We start from the raw sequence: 18,651 nt of genomic DNA, 5'->3' as shown, positions 1-18,651 counted from the left end.
TCTGTGTAAAACACCCAGAATCCCTCTGCCTCCCCCAATGGATGGATCAGAGCTCCAAGGTGGATAAAGCAGTCTAGGCTTGACTAAAGCCCCAGGAGCCACCAGTGCTCGTCCATCTGTGCTTCCTGAAGCACGCTGTGGTCAGCTCTGCCAAATCTATCTCCTGACCAGGATTCTGGGCAGCCTGATTGCTCCGTGGAGCAGGAGAAGGCCAGGATTAAGAGGGAGTTCAGAAGCTCATCAGTACGTGACTTGCAAGAGGCAGATGTAAGCATCACAGTGACAGTACCTGGGTCTTCTCCCTGGAGCCTCCTGTTCTGAATAATGGCAAGAAGCTGTTCTGCAGCTTGGCTCACACTCATGTAGCGCGGCGGCTCATAGATCTTTCTTCCTCTGCAGGGAAAGAAGAGAAATTTCACACCCGACCCGTTTCGTTACTCCTAGCATTCTTGCTGTTCATTTCAAGAAGCCTCCAGACCAGCGAACCGAACTGAAACAGTCCAACTGGTGACCAGGCATGGACTTTGCAAGGACAGGAGGCTCTTGTGCTCCCCCACATCTGGGAAGCAGCAGGGCCTGCAGCTGGCAGATCGTTTGGGTCCTAACAGCTAATTCAGGTGCTGGAAGCAATATCCAGCTTTTGCAGCCACTCTGAAAGATGTGTTAGACTTCAGTTCCCGGGCAAAGTACTCTTTTTCTGTCCACTGCCCTCTAGACAGATGATTACAGGCTAGAAACACAGTCCGAAACAAAACGCTGCTGGCGCTGCCAGCTGTGGAGTCCATCCAAGGGTTTATTTTGAATCCCCAGAAGCAGCAAACCTCGGTGACGCTGAGCCTTCCCAAATGTTAATTTAGACCAGAGCCTCAGCAGGGTGGAAAGTCACCGTTTAGGTTGGTGCCTGCCAAAACACAGACTGTGGAGAGATGATGCACGTGGCAAGAGCTGTGTTGAACACAGTTACATGAACTTCAGGGCGTTTTCTACACGTCACTTACTCAGCTGTTCAAAAAGGGTGGGATGTGCTCAGCGCTTTGCACCGTTTCCAGCCCGTGTAAGGAAGAGTGACTTCGGAACACTGCTGAGCTAGTCATCTGCTCCGGGATGGGACAGAGCAGTACAGCAGCACTGTGTCTGCCCCACGGGAAGCGTACCCCTTCCTGACGGAGGGCAAAGCTTACTCGCCCCCGACCGAGTGCTGCTGGCTGCAGCAGTTCACAGCTACGCTCTGCTGCGGTTTGTTCAGCTGCTGCAAGCAGAGCCAGGTCCTGCTGCAGGGAGCAAAAGTTTGGCTCCTTTTAAGGAACAAAGACCTCGGCCACTGGGAAGTGCAGGAGAAGGCAGGTAAGTTCCGCACTGGCCTGCCGGGGAAGAGCCTCTGTCCTTGCACAAAGCCCTTGGTAAACAGAGCGTGTCTCTGCATTTCCAAAGGCAACTCACCTCACCAGGTTCTCCAGAGACTGCTCCTTCACTTTAATATCTGTAGGACAAAGCAGATAATGAAACCAGGTGCCCTACAAACTTCCCAGGTAGTTTTCCGTAGGTAAAACAGATTCTGTGAAGTTTGTAACGACATTTTAGCTATGGCAGGAAGGAGGAGGCTGGATTGTGTTCTGCTGATTGACCTGTTGGGCACCCGCAGCAGGTGGTGGCTTTGTGGCTGGACTTTACCGAAGGCAGGGCGGGTTTCACTGACTGCAGAGCAGCACCGACGAGTGGAAATACTGCACAGTGCACAGGAGTAGGGCCGTTGACCACAGGAGAGTTAATGCCAGCCTGTTCAGCACCCAGGGACCAGGACTGCTCTTGAATGACAAGTGGCTGTTGTCACAGAAGGTACAGGCTGACGGACAGTGCTGACATCGCTGCCAGGCAGGAACCTGGCTTTCATCAGCACTTCCTTCCTGTCCGATCCAAACTCAGAACAATCTTCTCTTATGGGAAAAAAAAGGGATTTGGGCAAGGATAAAACCGAGACGGGGCCAGGTAAGACTGTGCATCTGCAGTGTTATAGAACTAATTGACTCAATCTCTCCAAGAGGCAATAGAATGCCACCTGTATTCAAACGCCCCCGATACCATCATCGGGAACGCTGGGTACACTTTCAGTCTTGGGTTTTAGCATGTACAGCAATACACGCTAAGTTACACAGCCAGCTCCTAAACCAGAGTGACCCCGAAGAGAAGGGTGTGAAATGCAAAGCCGTGTGTTCCCAGTGGGCAGTTTGCTCACAAGTTCACCAGCACCAACCTTCCTATGTCACATTCGCCTTCTGGTGACCTACTGGGGTTGGGTGAACACCGACACAGAACCCAAGGAGCGCGCAGCACCCAGGGGTAGTCAGCTGGGCAATGGGTGGGCTTCACCTGTGGGCTATGGTGAATCATAGAATGGTTTGGGTTGGAAGGGACCTTAAAGATCATCTAGTTCCAACCCCCCTGCCATGGGCAGGGACACCTTGCACTAGACCAGGTTGCTCCAAGCCTCATCCAGCCTGGCCTTGAAGACATCCAGGGATGGGGCATCCACAGCTTCTCTGGGCAACCTGTTCAAGATGCAGGTACCTGTGAGATGCAGGTACTCTGGTGCCCCTGGACTGGGGATGTACAGCATGATTTTAGGGGGTCAGAACTTTTACTCTCTCACTACTGTATAAAAAAAATTTAAAGGGAGATCATGGAGATGATTATAGAGAATACCTGAGGAATACGCTGGTTTAACGTGCCCCAGCTTAACAGCCCTCATTTCAGACACTTGGGCAGTCAACTGTCTTTACACCAAATCACCAGAATTCTGATTTTTAGCCAATGTGGAAAACAAACAACTTTGAAGGCACTGAAGAGTGCAACGTGCAGCAATGCTCACACATTTAAACTGTTCCCTGCTCAGGACCCTCCAGTTACCGCAGACTTTGGTTTGACTTAAATGTTAATTTAGAGCAGAGAGACCCCAGCTGCATCTAAAAGATGCTCCAGGAAGGTCTAGGACTGCATGTGCAACTCTGTGAGCGCCTTACAGTCCATGTGCAGAGGGTTCCATAGCCTTAAGTGAGCCACCCAGGCACAGCGGATTCCTCAGACAGCACCTTTCAGCCAAGGTCTGGGGTGCAGTAAGATCGGGCAGCACCTCGGGGGAGCCTGGGCTTGCGTCGACGAGGAGCAGGCCCTAACCCTGTCCCAGCTCCTGACCAGCCAGGGGTTTTGGCAATCACCTTTTGCCAAAACATCCTTAGGTAAGGTAATTTAGGGAAAAGACTATCGCCTTCCAAAACAGGAATGTGGTTAAACGAACGAGTTGGTTCCCCAGAAAGTGAAATGGGCCAAGCTCTCGCCTAACAAAGTCAATTAATTATGTTCTTCACTGCAATCTGATTTGGAGCCTGTGCTAGATCCAGCTTAACGGTGATGTCTGAGCAAACGCGGGCCTCCTGCTCCTATCTGACTCCTACCAAAGCATTGTTTCTTAAGGATTTTCCAAAGCAACCTTAGGAAATTCCTGGCGGCTGTAGCGGGAGCAGTGGCTACTGTCAAAGCCACACATTAGCCAAGAACACAGTTCAGTCACCGCCGCCACCTCATGCCCATCACTGCTGTCTCTGGGGGTGGCGGCGATGGCAGCTGAGGAGTGGGGTGGTGGCTGCTTACCAAGCAGGCACAGCGTGTGCATTCCGCTCTGCCTGTTCCTCTTGATCTTGTCGAAAAAGCTTTCTGGCTTCCACGTGTCTGTCCAGAAAACTATGGAAACCGTCTCCCCGAAGTTGTACAGCTGTAAGACAAAGTGAGGGCAGGAACACATGTCGTGACAAGAAAGAACAGCACATACGATAAATGGCATGAGAACTGCCAACGCTGACAAGTCTTGAGCCCAGGTCAGACAGAATCCGGGGCACAGGGAAAGGCTCCTCCCATCAGACACTCCACGTTTGCTCTCCCAAACATAACGAACCTTGTGCTAGGAATAACCTTCCCTTTAAAAAGCTGCCCTGTGCTTCTCTGCTCCGTGCTGGTTTTGCCTTTGCCTTCCCTCCTTTGTAACAACACCTGGACCTAGTGACCTGTTTCTCCTCCCTCATGGCAGGGATGTGCTGCGGTTCCTGCACTGCCCAACAGCAAAGCACAATACAGAACGGCTCATGAGCTACCTGTAAAAAGCTGTCTCTGCGTTCCCCCTCCCGCGTTACCTACCTTCTATAGCTGCTGCAGTTCTACCGTCCTTTCAAAGGAAAAGACTCTGTAAGGTTAGCACCAAAATTGCTGTGTCTTATTTTGGTTAAGGCTAGGCAATGTCCAACAACGCCGCGATACGATGTTTTGATTCTGCTGATTGAGGAGGAGTTGTGCTTGGCAGCCCGCTCCCACTGATGAAAGCTGCCCCACGCCAAGGGGGCGTCAGCCTCGCGCGAAGAGCCGTATCCGCTCTGGAGACGGGACAGGCTGTGGGTGAAGCAGAGGTGCAACGTTTTGATGCACATGCAGCAAGAAGCACGTGGCTAGCGGAGTCTGTGTCCATCCCGCGGGTTTTATTCCTGCCCTTAACGCTGTTCGTTATGATAAGTCCCTACTCTGGGTGAAGGCATGGGAACCAGCAGCCCTGCTGATCGTTTCCAGAGATCCACAGCGAAGGGCTAATTTAACCTAAGGCTTGGAAGTTTCTGCAGCTGACCTGCAAAAGGGCAAAGGCACACATCAAGTCTGGTCAATTCAACGGAATGGGGCAATCCCAGATGGATTGCACAGCCTGCCAGTATTCTGCCTGCTCAAGCACACCCGAGGAAAACGGGCTCTATGGACTAACCTGCCCCCTTCCTCTGGAAGCCTGGAAGGGAAGCCTGCTTCCCGCCCACTGCAGGAGGCACTGGGTGTGAGGACCCCGTGCAGACGCAGCTCCGTGCCGGCTGGGGATCCCCCTGCACACCCGTCTTTCGCTGCGGCAGTAGGTTGTGGGTTTAACTCTTTTATGCTGGTGGAGCAGAACTTGGATCAAAGCAGAAACAGGTTTGTTTTCAAGGGACCAACAGCTCAAATTTTAACCATTCACACTGGCAGGAACAGTGTTTATTCAGAGATTCCTGAAATATTACTGAAAACATTTCCTCTTCTAAACATTTCGTTCTAGCCTGAGGACAAGAACACACAGTCTACGTTTCACAACCTAAAGGTTCTTCCAGTAAACTAAATATAGGTTCAACCAGACGAGTTGCTCCTGATGTAACCTGTTAACTCTTTCAAGGCTGTGTTCTAGAAAAAGGAAAAAATCAAGCTGTTTTCCCTACTTTCCATGTGGCTAGCTACAACTCCTTCCATTTTGTACCAAATCTAAAGACAAACGATTCCAACAAGGAGTTTCTCCTTCTCTCCTTCACTGCCAGAGCCTTCGGGAACACGTTACGCTTAATCTTGCTGCCAGTGTAGCCTCAGTCATGCACAACTGCCGAGATGTCTGGTACCAACCTCTCCAGCTAGCGGGCAGCCACTGCAGTCCCTTCGAAATCAGCAGCCCGCGTTCCGTACATTGTGGCCTCAGTTAACCCCAAACCTTATCTTTGGCTTTCTGGTAACCTGAAGGAGAGAAACCTCCACCTCTGCCCCATAGCAAAGAGAAGCATGTGCAGAAATGGGCAAGATGTTAACTATCTGATACATATTTTATTGGGAATCAGCTCTTTTAAGCCATTCTGCCACATATGAAAAAAAGTTGGGCATTCAATGTTATACCCTCAGCTCTTGTCCTGACTGTGGGTTTTCTCTTTCCCACTGAGCATTACAAAGACTCTCCCTCGTCTGCCAACAGATGTTGTTACCCTTTTTGTGCAAACACTGCCAGTCAGAGTCACTGAATCCTCTGTTCACAGGTTTGGTGTTGACAACTGAAGTCTGAATGTCAGACACTTTTGTCAGAAATGGCCCATCTGTCCAGCGGAAATAACAGCAGAGGAGCAGCCCCTGCACCAACAAGATGGAACTAGGGCCCCAGAACTCTAGAAATCACGCTCGTTGTTGGAGTAACACCGACACGTTTGGGAACTAAGGTGCATTTCGGCACAGCTAGGGACTAATGTCACACGTGGGGACTGCTAGGAAGTTCAGTAAGACGATGAGGAGCTCTGTATGTTCAGCGACCCCATCATGCTGCACGGCTGCTGGCACAGCTCGGAAGAGAGGCAACAACAAACGAGGCTTCAGCGCTGCCCTCCACGTTAAGCAGCTGGGAGTCAGGAGGGGACAAGGTCTGTTCTGTACAAGGTGAGCACAAGGTGAGCTAGCTAGAGCACCCTGAGCATCACGCACTGATCAGCAGGTGTGTCAGAGTGCTGGACAGGAGTGTTGTGCTCTCCACATGGAAACCAACCTTCTTACCTTCTCCCTAATGCTCAAAAACTTCACAGAAACGTTTCAAAAGGTCGTTTTGAAAGACCTCGGTCTTTGGAAATAGCCCTCCCCCCACCCGAGTAGTAATCGTCTTAAGCACAGTGTGTGCACCAGAATTTTGCAATGCAATTGCTGGTGAGGCAAGGAAGGCAGAGCTGCTCCAGGGCAATGCCTGGCTGCTCGTTTCCTGCTGCTCCAAACACTGGAGGAGGCTGCTCTCCAGCTTGCACCTTCATCACTCGGAACTAGAACACTGTTTTTGTTACACACACAGTATGGCAGAACGGCTGGCAGAATGACTGACAGCTCTCGGTGCTGAGGGACCTGTTTTCAGTTCGTATTTTTAACCCTTCTGTTAACGCTCTCTCTCATTTTACTTGGGGTTTATACAAGCAGAATGGATGGCTACTTGGGAGGGCAGAATAACCTGTGAGTGAGAAAGTGCTGTGCCCTCCTCTTGGCTTGGAAAGCCTGCAGGTGAGTGAAACTTCAGTGAAACCACCGAGCAACTTCACTAACGGCCAGGCCGAATGGCATCAGGCCCCCGACACTGTCCCAGTCTACAGCCCTGCCTTAAACCCTGGCGTGGCTAATCACAGAAAAATACAGGGCATAAAAGAAAAAATGAGCTGGGACTAAATAGGGAAATTAAAAAAGGAACATTCCTCCATCCCCGCTCGAAAGTACTAAAGCAAGCAGGAGGGCAGAGGCAAGATAATACTGGAGGTCAGTAGGGCAACAGCTGCAGAGAAACCAAGAAGTAAACATTTCAAAATGCAGACATTTCTTTTTACAGCATCTTTCCCAGAATTACTGCTGTATCAGCTGCAAGGGTGACAAAGCAATTCTTCACTTACGAGCCTACCTCCTTTCCTAACATTCCAAGCAGCCTCAGAACGGGATACCTGGCGGGCAGGCAGGTAAGAAGGAGACTGTCGGACTGATGCCCACACACCCCTGCGGTGCCTGTGACCCCGCGGTGCTGACGCTCTCCTCAGCTGCTCCGCGTTGCAATGGTCACCAGTTATGCTGCAGTTTGCACAGGACAGGTGTGTTTGCTCGTGAAGGTTCTGCACAGCCTGTCCCATCCTACTGATGGGCACAAGGGGCTTTTCTCCTACAGCTATTCCTCGGTGGAACTGAGACACTGAGCACCTTGCATTATCCCAGGTCACTTCCTGATAAACACCAGTGAACATACACGGAACAGCAAAGACATGTTTTGAGCATCCTTGTCATAAGAGTTCTGATGTGATGCTATGCAATGTTCATCCTCAAAGGAGCCTAACAAGTCAGATTTTTCCCCTTATCCTCCGTTAACAACGCTCCAGACCCCATAACCCAGATCAAAGGGCTCCTGCTGTTCCTTGTATCACATATTATTGCCAGAGAACAGCTTAGGCAGGAGGACAATCATCAACAAAAGGCAGCAAGAATCAGCCAGGCATCATTTTTGCTTATAATTGGTCATATGAACCAACCACAAGCCTAGCTCTAGCCCCTCACCCGACCTTATTCCCTACCACTGGCTGTCAGCAGCTGGGAATGCCTCAGGAGAGCCTTGTGACATCAGGTGCCTTCAGCACTCACTGTGACTGTTTCTGGCCTGCAGGCCCACAGACTGGCTCAGCTGTCGCAAAAACCTCAGTCCCCTTAGAACATGCCAAAGAAAAAGGAGCTGTGAGGAACAGGCTGCTGGGCTGGGGGAGGCCCACTCCCCACGACTGCCAGGCTCAGGAGGCAGCTGAGCCCCATCACATAACAGCAGCTGAAGGCAAGAGCACATTTTCTCCTGGTTGCCTCTTGTATCAGCACTTAGGAAGCACCCACTCTGCAAGCAGAGCAAAATTTGGCTATCAAGGCTCAGATCTCCAAGCAAACCTGAATAGGGGAGGATTTTCACTCCCAGGTAACGTCACCTTATCTTTAATAACCTCCTAAGACCCTTCCCAGTGACATCGGAAATCCGGAATCCGTCCCACCCTGGTCACTTGGGCTATTGTCTGAAACAAAGATGGACAAAACATCTACTTGATGACTTGTTTTTGTGTCATGTTTGCTGGTGTCGAACAGCACTAAGCTGAACAGCCACGGTGAGTAATGAAGTAGTGTGACCAGCACTGATTTAACCTTGAATCGGTTTCAGAAACACATGCTAACTCCTAAAAGGCTCAGAAGCTGGTAGTAAGTGAGAAAACCAGCCAGTGATGGAGAACAGCTTGGTTTAACTGTCAGTGAATAAAAACCATTTGGTGTAGAGCCCCTCCTAGTAGAACAAAGGGTATTTTTGAAGACTGGGGAGCAGAGAGAGAGGGTGGAGCTCAGTGGTTCCGCTCCTGTAGCTACTACAGGCTCTCTGTTTGACTATGCACAGTGTAATGCCTCCTTAAGCTCCCTTACATCTGTTTTTCTACCTGACTCTGTGAGTGGCCTCACCTGTTCAGCAAAGACTCAGAACTGGCACTGCTTGTGGATTTCCACAATCAGCTGGCAGCCAAAAGGCAGAACTGTGTTATAACTGTGATTGTCTGATGAGAGTTAACGGGAGCACGAACGCCCCACACTGAGATGAGCCACTGAAAGAAACACAGGGACAACCAGATGTTTGTTCTGAAGCTACTCAGGTGGAAAGCGGGTATGTCTCGAAAGAGAGGCAGGCCTTCGCCGTGACGTGTTTTTTTCCTAGCTGCCCTACCAAAATATGAAGTCAATTCTTTCAGAACGAGCAACACCGCTCCCCTGGAAATGAGTGGCTTATTTCCGCCATCTCTGTCGTGTCCCACGACTCACCTCCAGCTCTGCCCTTCAGCTCTCCATACTTTTCTACAGCAATGCTACTCTCTCAAGCCATTTCAGGCTGCCTCGTTCCTTCACACGCATCACAGGTGTGATGCAGTCTTCCTCACGTGTTTGGCCATCCACGCTGCTACCTCAAACGCATGTTACCAGACCCGGGGCAGAGAAGTCTGTCCTGAGAGCACCGCTCTGGCCAGTGACCTTCCCCAACATACCCAGATGGCATGCAGATGAGGGAGGGAGGAGAAAGGTGTGAATTAGTGATTCCGAGTTTTCTGCCTCCTTATTCTAGGGCTAAAACCAGCACAGCTGGGCTCTCCTTATATTCTCTGCATGCAGTGCTGAATCCTAGGTGGTAGAGCCCAGGCACGCCTTGCTCCGGGGCAGATGAACAGGGGTAGAACAGAGGTAGGCCATCTACCTGAAACACTGAGCTTTCCAAAGCCGTGGAGCTGCAGCACAGCTGCTGCTGCGGGAAGCCCCCTGCCACATGTGCTCTCTGAGAATTTCAGCCTTCCCCTGGGGATTCTGTTCCCTCTCCCCGGCTTCCCTGGCAGGGTGCATAGCTACCAAACCGCACGACTTGGTCAACAGGAGTCGGAGTGGCCATACCTACATGTCAGACCCCAGACAAGAGCTGAACCAGCAGAGAACCAGCTAAGAGGCACCCACACACAGGCCCTTCTCACGGCTTCTCCCTCCTGGATGTATTCATTTGGTTTTGAGAGAAAAGGTGTTCTTCAGCCTTGAAAAACAAGAACTGCCACAGTGAAGCACGGCAAGGCCAGTGTAAGTGAGGGAGCCACAGCAAGTCATGGAGCCGTATGCCTGGTCAGAGGAGCACTTCGCTAGGTTATGCCGTCCTCTGCTCCCAGGAGCTGTAAATTATTGTATCAATCCATCAGAGCTTCCCAACTCCAAAAAGTTTAGTTTTCCAAACTAAGACTCATCCCTGTTCTTTGCACAAATACAACTTCCCCCCCTGCAGCCCTTGAGGCTGCTGCACTGATTCTGTTAAATGGGCAAGGCAGCAGGAAAAGCACAAGTACTGGAACACAGATATTCGCCCTCTGCTCTTGGGCAGAAAGGTGCATCTGAACTGCAGGTGACAGGCCATCACTAGTGCTCCAGGACTCCAGTAACTCACTGCTCCACAGGAAAGCTGTGCAGCTGCCAGAACGATGCTGGCTGCATGGGAACACTGCTCTGGTGACAGGAGATGTTCTTCTGTGAGCAGAGGGCTGTAGCTGCATGCTGCCGAGGGCCTAATCAGCAGTTACGCACTACGCACGCGGCTTTCAGAACAGTGTATAAAGGTGTTTCCTGTTTTTCTCTAGTAAGAAAGAAAGAGGTTTTGTATCACAATCAGATTAAAACAAGAAAAAAAGCCAAGCCTTTTTTGTGGTGAAGCAAAAGAGGAATCCCTGCTGCACTTGACAGCAACTTTGCAATTTGAAACACAGTAACTCCCAAACTGAATTGATGGCAGTAAAAGAAATTACAAACTTCCATCCCCGCTGTAATGAAATCACAGGCTGCTGTGTGCAAGAGACCCCTCGCCCGCCGTTTGTGCCTGGAGGGAGTGACGAGAGTGAAGCACAGAGCTGGTTATAGGCTGCCTGGTAATACAACAGGATCACTATTTCCTAAAATGCTTTGTGCAACAACAGGAATGTTGACTTGTGCAAAGGCAGCCCCTCCCAGGCCAGGATGGAAAAGGGGACTAATGCCAGAGTGAATAATGCCACGTTTCCTGCATGGGCTGTTCCTCCAGCATGGGGTAAGGAAATGGTAAACTGACCTCCAGAACTGTGCAGACGTGGAAACCCATACGGATTGTTTGCGATATCATTTTTTCAGCTAGGCTAGAGGCTCTGTACCCCTCCTCCCCGTGCCTAGCTGAGTGTGGGGGAAGCAGATTTTCGGAAAACACAGTCACCTGTTCTCTTTGGGAACAGGAGCCTTGGCCCTTCCTTCCTAGTGACCGTAACAGAACAGTAAGAAGGAGGCGGGTAGTAGAAGCTGCTTGTCAACAGCCTGGCAGCAGAAGCAAACTTCGCACCACGTGAATCCCGAAGGGGAAAGGGTGAGCCCCAGCCTCAGCCCTCGTGTCACCCGCCCCAGTAACTGCAGTCATGCGACAGCTGCCACCTGCCTGCTCTGCCTGTAGATTCTGGGCACCAAAGGGCCTGTTTGCTTCCTAAAAGATAATTCTGCCCCAGTGTCACAGCACCAGGCAGGTATCGCTGAGAAAGTGCTCACAGGAAGAACTGTGAGGAACGTGAATCCCATGGGTCTTGGAAGAGGTGTCGGTGCCGTGTTGCTGGATGGCAGGATCAGGCAGGGCTCTTGCACTTCTAAACCATGTGGACATGACAGCACCAGAGACAATACCCACGCAGTTATCACAACAGACTTTCTGCTGCTGAGCAGCATCAAAATGAGGCTGGTGGAGTTTGTCAGTGTGAACTTGATGGTGTCAGCTGTTTGCTGAAACGTAAGAAAGGGCACTACATTATGCTAGGAAAGAATGCTTCCTCCCTTGGTGATAACTTACTGTTCAAACCCTCTACTCCTCTGTACACCTCCATTCCTATGCTTGCTTTTGGTTCTGGTAAAGTGGAAGCCTGGCTTAGGGGCTCCCATATGCAGGGAAGCATTCCGAACCCTGAGAGAGCAGGTTCTGTGCTAAAGCAATGAATGAAAACAAGAGGGGGAAGCCTCAACTAATCTCGATGTGATTAGTTGTGATGCGCATGCTGACATATGCAGGAAAAGTGAATGGACCTATACTAGTGTAAAAGGAAGTTGTGAAATGCTTTCTTCGGGGACACCAGACATTTTCTACTTTAGCCATGCAAGAAGCTTTTGTGCTTTGTCCTTGGCTAGGCAAATCCCTCCTCTCAGCAGATGGGCAGAAAGTGAAGGCAGGTCAAGCTCAGAGAGAAAGAACGCGTCATGCACAGGATGTTGGAATTACTTATGGTCCGAGTTGAGCACGTAGACAGGCTTGTGCATGTATTCCTTTTATGATGAGCCCAGCGTATTTACCGACAGGATGATAACCTAATTTAAGACTAAATTTATCAGGTGACCATCAGCAGTAGAAGGAAGCCAACATGAGCAAAGCTTGATGTGTAATGTAACTCAAACATCAGTCTCCTGGGGCAGAGAGAAGTTGGAGAGCAGAGAACAGAAGCGTTGTGCATTTTTACTGTGCTCATCGAAAGGGACTTTCACTGAAGGGGGCATGCTGAAAAGGAAGTGTTAACAAATTCTAACGACACAAGTGCACGGTTGCTACAGATCTTCAAGCTTCAGATTGCAACACGCGCTGCTGCGGGAGCAGAACTCCTCACCAGTTCTACTTGGAGCAGTTGTGGAATACCACGTATACAAAAGCGTTACCTGTAAACCACAGCAGCCCACTGCATTCATTATCGAAGCGTTATGGATGACCTTGTACGGAATCCCCAGCTTTACTGCACGCAACACCAAATCGCTGTGTGTCGTGGCTCTGTGTTAAAGAGAGAACAGAATTAAAGGACGAAGGGATAAAGTGACCAAGTGTACTAGAATTATGGTTCGTTTTGGAAGCACGATGAAACCCTTCACAACAAGGGTGATGCAGAAGTGCCAAAAGGGCAACAATAACTTGACTAATTGTTACGAGAAAGTAAAAACTCCAATAAGGCTTCTGTATGTCATCTTCCCTGAGAACACAGGCAACCGCAGTATGTTCTGGTTCGTTGCAGCTTTCTAGCATCATTAAAACTGTAACACCAACACAACTGTTATTTTTTAAAGCAGCTTTGGCAACTGCTTGAAAGGGAAAGTTCCAGTTATCCTTTCTCTTCTGCAGGTATCTGTTGGACATCTGTTGAACTGTAAAGGTCAGGTCTATTTGGCACGGACTTCAACGAAATTCCAGTATTTCCTTACTTGCTGCACAGCCAGGCATCTCCCAGCTGCGCCGGTGCGTGCTAGGAAAGCATCAGGCACATCAGAACTTCAAACAGACGGCGCTAATCTGCATGCAGTACTAAAACATCCCAAGACTAAACCAACTTCTATAACACTGAAGCCAAACTACTCAAATCAGCAATGCCACAGTTTGAGTGATCAAGTTTATTCTGAAATATTAAGACAATTCCAGTTAAGCTTAGAAGTGAGCCAAATTTGGCTCCGGGTCTAAAGCCCAGCAAGCACCTTGCTGTGACTGGTGCCAGCATTACTGGGCTTGTAGCTGACACAACTGGAATTTGAGTCCTTCTAAGGTGGTAAGCATATATAGCTCCAGCAACAATTTACACACGTATCTTGCCTGGGGTGTGCTCACATACATGCTAGGCACTGCACCTTCCATGTGAAAATGCACCTCGCCTGAGTTTATCCAACCTGAACAATGGCCTTAGCCACCTCATTCCGTACCACACCGTTTTGCGTGGCTGTTCCCAGGAAGGAAGCAAAGAAAGAAATAGCATAGGCCAATTGCAGTAATAAAGGGGAAGACTGCCTTCACCCTGGCCTGGTGCGGTCACCCTAACTGAATTCCCCGGGTTTTCAGTCTGGCAGTTTTGACACGGCATTCTGAGCAGCACGGATCAGCAGAGCAGGCTGCACACAAAGGTGGCCCAGCTGGCAAGGCCATTAAGGACCAACCACTGGAAAAAGAAATCAGTTTCTCCGGAAGAAAAAAACAGAGGAAGTTGAACTTGGGAAATCAGAGACCTGGTACAAACAGGCTCCTGGGCCTAGGAGAACGCAGTAAAGGGATCTAAAACAACACTTTTGGTTAGCACAAGAACTATGCTTCTAACTCCTATAAGCAAAGGTGAGTTAAGAACACCTGCTCTGAGAGGGGATCAGCTTCACAGCCTCGTATTACTCCCCTCGTACACAGGACAGGGAGCACTGCAGGATTCTGTGGCTACGCTAATACTGACCAGGGTCAGCTGGTCCATTCACTGAAATTCACTCCAGCCAGTACCTTCTCCCAGCAGATCTGCCCGTAACGACAGTAGCCAAAAGCAGAAGTGCCCTCCCGAGCACTCTGCCAATGCCAGCAAAGGCTTCACGGGGTCAGCCCTCTGCGCCCAGAGCCGCACTAGTGTTTTCTGCCACCGATACAGGTTTTACGTTTTATAGGTAGCGATCATGTGCATGTTAGCACCCAGCTACACAAAGGTGGGCCTTCCAGTACGCTACTGAAACCGTGGGGCTCCTGCTAGCACGTCCATGGGTGTGACCACATACGCAGCTACACTTGCAGGGAACAACAGTGAGAAAAACATGGGTGCAGCTTGTTTTATCCCTTTAGCCGTGAACCAACACACCTGAGATTTCTAAGGCTGCCAAGTACTCTCCTTGCCTGCAATACACTTGAAACTCTACCATAACAGGCAGATGGCTTCTGCCCTCCTGCGTGGCTTCTCTTAGGGCAGAAGCATTCAGTGCTCTTCCCCAGTAAGCTCATGAACCCCTACATCCTTAGGGCTCTGCACAGGAGCAGTTCTCCTTAGGGTACAGTCCTCCTTAGGGCACTGGAGGAGTTCTAGCTGTGAGATTAAGAGCTAAGAGCATAAACACTTAGAGAGAAGCAACTTGTTCAACAGAATGGTAGTTTTCTACAATGACGTAGTATGTTAATCGGAACTGAAGTATTTTGACACTGAAACAAATGATAACTGAGGCAGCCCAAGGTACTGCTCACAAGTAGCAATTATATTTCCATACATGTACGTTGTTTTGGGGTTTTTATCCTATGTACTTGTATCAGTCATTGGATCACAGCACAAGGGTACAGGTAATTGGCTCTACACGCTAATCCTAATTTTAATGTTAACATGCATTGCAAGTATAATTAATATTTCCATCATACAGCATCATCTACCCTTAAGTACTAGTTTAATGTAATATTCTCTTGCCAATTCCCTTCAATCTGTATTTACATAAATTATCCGGTTTTGACAGATATGCACACTGCTTCTCTTTTCCATAAACTCTATTTTTTCATTCACAAATAGGGTGCTCAGTAATTTGATTTTTCTTGTGCCCCTTAACACTGTGGTGTAAATCTTGAATCGCCAACTGGAGACCAAAAGCTCTTCTGTGTGGCTTGACATCACAGATTGGTGAGGCCTGACTGGCAAGACAGAAGAAGATCCTTCTGGTGATAGAAGAAGACAGTACTTCATAGCAGGAATAAAAAGTGGAAACAAAAGACTTAACCAAAATGCGAAGACACTTATAATGACCTAAGTGATCTTAAAAACTAGCGTGTATCAAAGCAGCAGCACTGTACAACCAACAATCAGCATTCGTTCTGAAACGACAGAGCGTAAAAGCTGCCAGCGTACAAAGAGCAACTACAGGAATACTCTCCCAAAGCACAGCACAGTCCTTAATTATATGACATCCTAGAATTTACTCTGCTAACAGAGAAAACCTGGGACAAAATATTCCCTATAAAAGCTGGCGGGAGAATGGACTGCTGCAGGAAAGAGTTATACATCCTGGAGGGCCCCACTCCTATCTGTGAGGGGTATCTGGACAAGGAAACCCCAAAGCAAGGCAACAAAAACCTCTAATGCAACAAAAACCATACAAAGACGTAAAAAATGCTTCTGGTCTGGAAATCAAAAGAATTACAGTTATGGAGAATGGCTCCTTCCTACTGAAAGAGTGATCAAGCCACAGCAGTAATTAAAATGTTGCTTTGTCTTACCCAAAGGGGTCACCAACTACAAGGAATGCGACATCGCAAATATCAGCTTCTTTCAAAATGCTATCCACTTCTTGTTCCACCATTTCTCGGTCAGCCAAAATCAATTCTTTCCCATAAAACTCTTCCTAGAAATTGAAATTAATGAGAAACACCGGATAAGACAGAGATCCCACCTCCCCTTGCAAGAACACTGAGCTTCCCGTAAAGCAACTCCCGAGCAGACAAAAACCAGTCAAGCCCATTATCCCAATACTGGCTTGGCTTTTTGTGCCTTCTGTGGCAGGTGGGGAGCTGCTCCAAAGTAGCTGAGCCAGCATGCTGACAGTCTCTGGGGGGCTCTAGGGCAGTCAGTGTAACCGGTCCTCCTGCGGTAAGGAGCTGAACTGCTCAGGTTAGTTAGTAAACGGACATCAGACCAGGCACAGATGCCACGCTTGCTATACCACAACCTCGTTTTCTGGATTTTTCCTTAGCACGTTACAACTGACCACATCTAAGGAATGAGTTAATCCCTCATCTTCAGTTCTCTGTAAGACATACTCTACCATGCTTACAGGTCAACGTGCCTCTGATCGTGTCCTTTGCTCTTCTCCAGCAGCTCAGTAATCACTGTGTCTGTATGTTTAAATGCCTTTATTTCCAGAATCAACCTCACAAGTGCAACAAACTTCAGCAGTTCTAGAAACGTTATCTGACCATCCTGCACATACCTGTGTCCGTAGGTCATGTTTCACCATACATTTCACGTGCTCTTTACATGATTAGATAAAGGTTTTCTCCCTGGGCATAGACCCAAAAAAGGCATTTTTGCTCTAAGCAGTATTCAGAAAATGTGGGTGGTATTACAATTTTAACAGATTGATCCAACTATGAAGTCAGTTATGAACACAAGTGGGGGCTGATCTATAACGCAAAGCACTTGGGGCTGAGAACTCAGTGACAAAGCTGCGTACGCTCTGGCGGGCTTAGCACTTGGCCAGACTAACATCAGTCCAGCAATGTATAGGGAACGCACCCTATAGAGCGTGCATTCCCAGGGGCACACCCTTCAGGTGGTGTTCATCTATGTGACCTGCCTGTGTGCTTGGCGGCTGCCCCACAACGTGAATCAAAGCACATTGATTAGAGAATGCATGGAAAGCACCCTCCTGACGAGAATTAAATGTAGACTCACTGGGTGGTCATGGGGTGCAGCTCTCTGCCCAGACTGAGGGCTGATTTAGACACTCAGCATCAAATAGCCATTATTATATGGTTTAGGTCAACAACATGAACGAACCAAGTCATGTCATTTGAAGTTTGAGATCTGATTTTAAAAGCATCAGCACAGGAGGATTTCTAGAAAATCCCTGCAGGAAAGAATCTGTTCTTTGTGTCTTGAGAGCTTTCTCGTAACCTTGCATGTTGCTTAGGAAAGACTGGCCTTCACATTACTAAGCACACCAGTTGGCATTGTCACTTGTTCGTGAACTGGGCTGTATGGCCAACACTTGGTGATTAATTCCTATACTCCCTCCTAGGCAGTTTCAGGTAAGACAGTATCTTTTACTGATCATTTTTTCCCAATTAACTCATCTTTGGGACTTCAAGGTTACCAAAAGCCTTAAAATAATAGAAAACAAATAAACCCCTAAAAATAACAAAAAAAAATTCAGCATTTTTTCTACTATTCAGTGTTTATTTTCAGCTGGCTAGGAATCCATCTTTTTTGTTATAGCAAATGCAATATTTGCAAAGTAAAAATGTAACTTCTGATTTGCAATTTTCCAGCTGCCCAACAACAAAAAGGTAACATTTTGTTTTGAATGGATTCACTTCAACTCAGATTGCTTCAGTGTATCGGGAAAAACCCCAGAAAAAGACAAAGTGTATCTTCATTTCGAAATACAGCAGATATTCCAGAGAGGGCCCCAAGTATTCTAGCCTAGCTGGTGTCTGGACACCACCCAATGCTGACTACAGGCTAAAAGCCTCACGTGCTGTATGTCTCTGCAGATACACATGCGAGTACAGCAGGGCCGTACGGCAGCCAGGACCCAGACAGCATCTCTGAATGGTACTACACAGCTTATCTGGGGGTGAGATCCCTTGTTCTTTGGGTGGGTAAGCCCTTTTTTGGGTATTAACTCAAGATCAAACTCTGCGTTTCTATGACCAGTGAACCCACCAGCGTTATAATCTGTACATTTTTACTGTTTTCTTCTGTAAGGAGTGTCTGTTAACAAAAAGCTTGTCTCCATGTTCAACAGCCCTGCATCCTGACTGAGCTGTGTATTCTGGAAGTCCCAATGTGGGGAGACAGCCTGGCCCACAAGGAAATGGGGACACCTGAGACACTCCACACAGCATAACACCTCAGAGGTTCAAGGCTCCAAAACATGTATTTTTCTGGTATGTCTTTTTTTTTTTTTTTAACTCAGATCAGATGTTTTTTCTAAGTTCTCCAACGTTTCATGATTGCTGTGTTAGAACTTGGGATGATGGGATGAAAACTAGTGTCAAAATACTAACATTACTCCTAGCAAGGAAAATTTATTTTCATTCCAATCTTCTCACAAGGCAGCAGAGCGATTTCTCCCATAAACCAGGATCCATGAGGGTCGTGTACCACCAAGTCCAGGCCCCTCCTGCTGACCCAGCAGCCCCTCACAGCAGAGGCTGGGCTCCGTGCAGCCTAGACCTACCAGCGCTTCCTTGCCCACCGTGAGGAGGGACGTGTAGGCCTCCAGGTACACCCTGCTACACCGCCTCACCGCCGC

General features: G+C 48.6%; 1 protein-coding gene across 1 annotated transcript; it reads right to left on the bottom strand.

Annotated features, from left to right (window-relative positions):
* Positions 1–289: 289 nt before the first annotated feature.
* On the bottom strand, positions 290–18,642 carry DPH5 (diphthamide biosynthesis 5; the record flags this gene model as incomplete). The annotated part of the gene is made up of 6 exons (XM_010149172.1): positions 18,577–18,642; positions 15,893–16,017; positions 12,574–12,682; positions 3,646–3,766; positions 1,441–1,480; positions 290–393 (listed from the first exon to the last, which is right to left on the bottom strand). Coding segments are annotated over exons 2-6 (457 nt in total), but the record flags the coding sequence as incomplete, so codon positions are not given.
* Between the last annotated feature and the right edge of the window lie 9 nt (positions 18,643–18,651).

This window comes from Eurypyga helias, unplaced genomic scaffold (genome assembly GCF_000690775.1).
Source record: "Eurypyga helias isolate BGI_N326 unplaced genomic scaffold, ASM69077v1 scaffold47953, whole genome shotgun sequence".
Classification (NCBI taxonomy): domain Eukaryota; kingdom Metazoa; phylum Chordata; class Aves; order Eurypygiformes; family Eurypygidae; genus Eurypyga; species Eurypyga helias.
The sequence above is the reverse complement of the archived record's forward strand: the minus strand, read 5'-3'. Positions and strand labels throughout refer to the sequence as shown.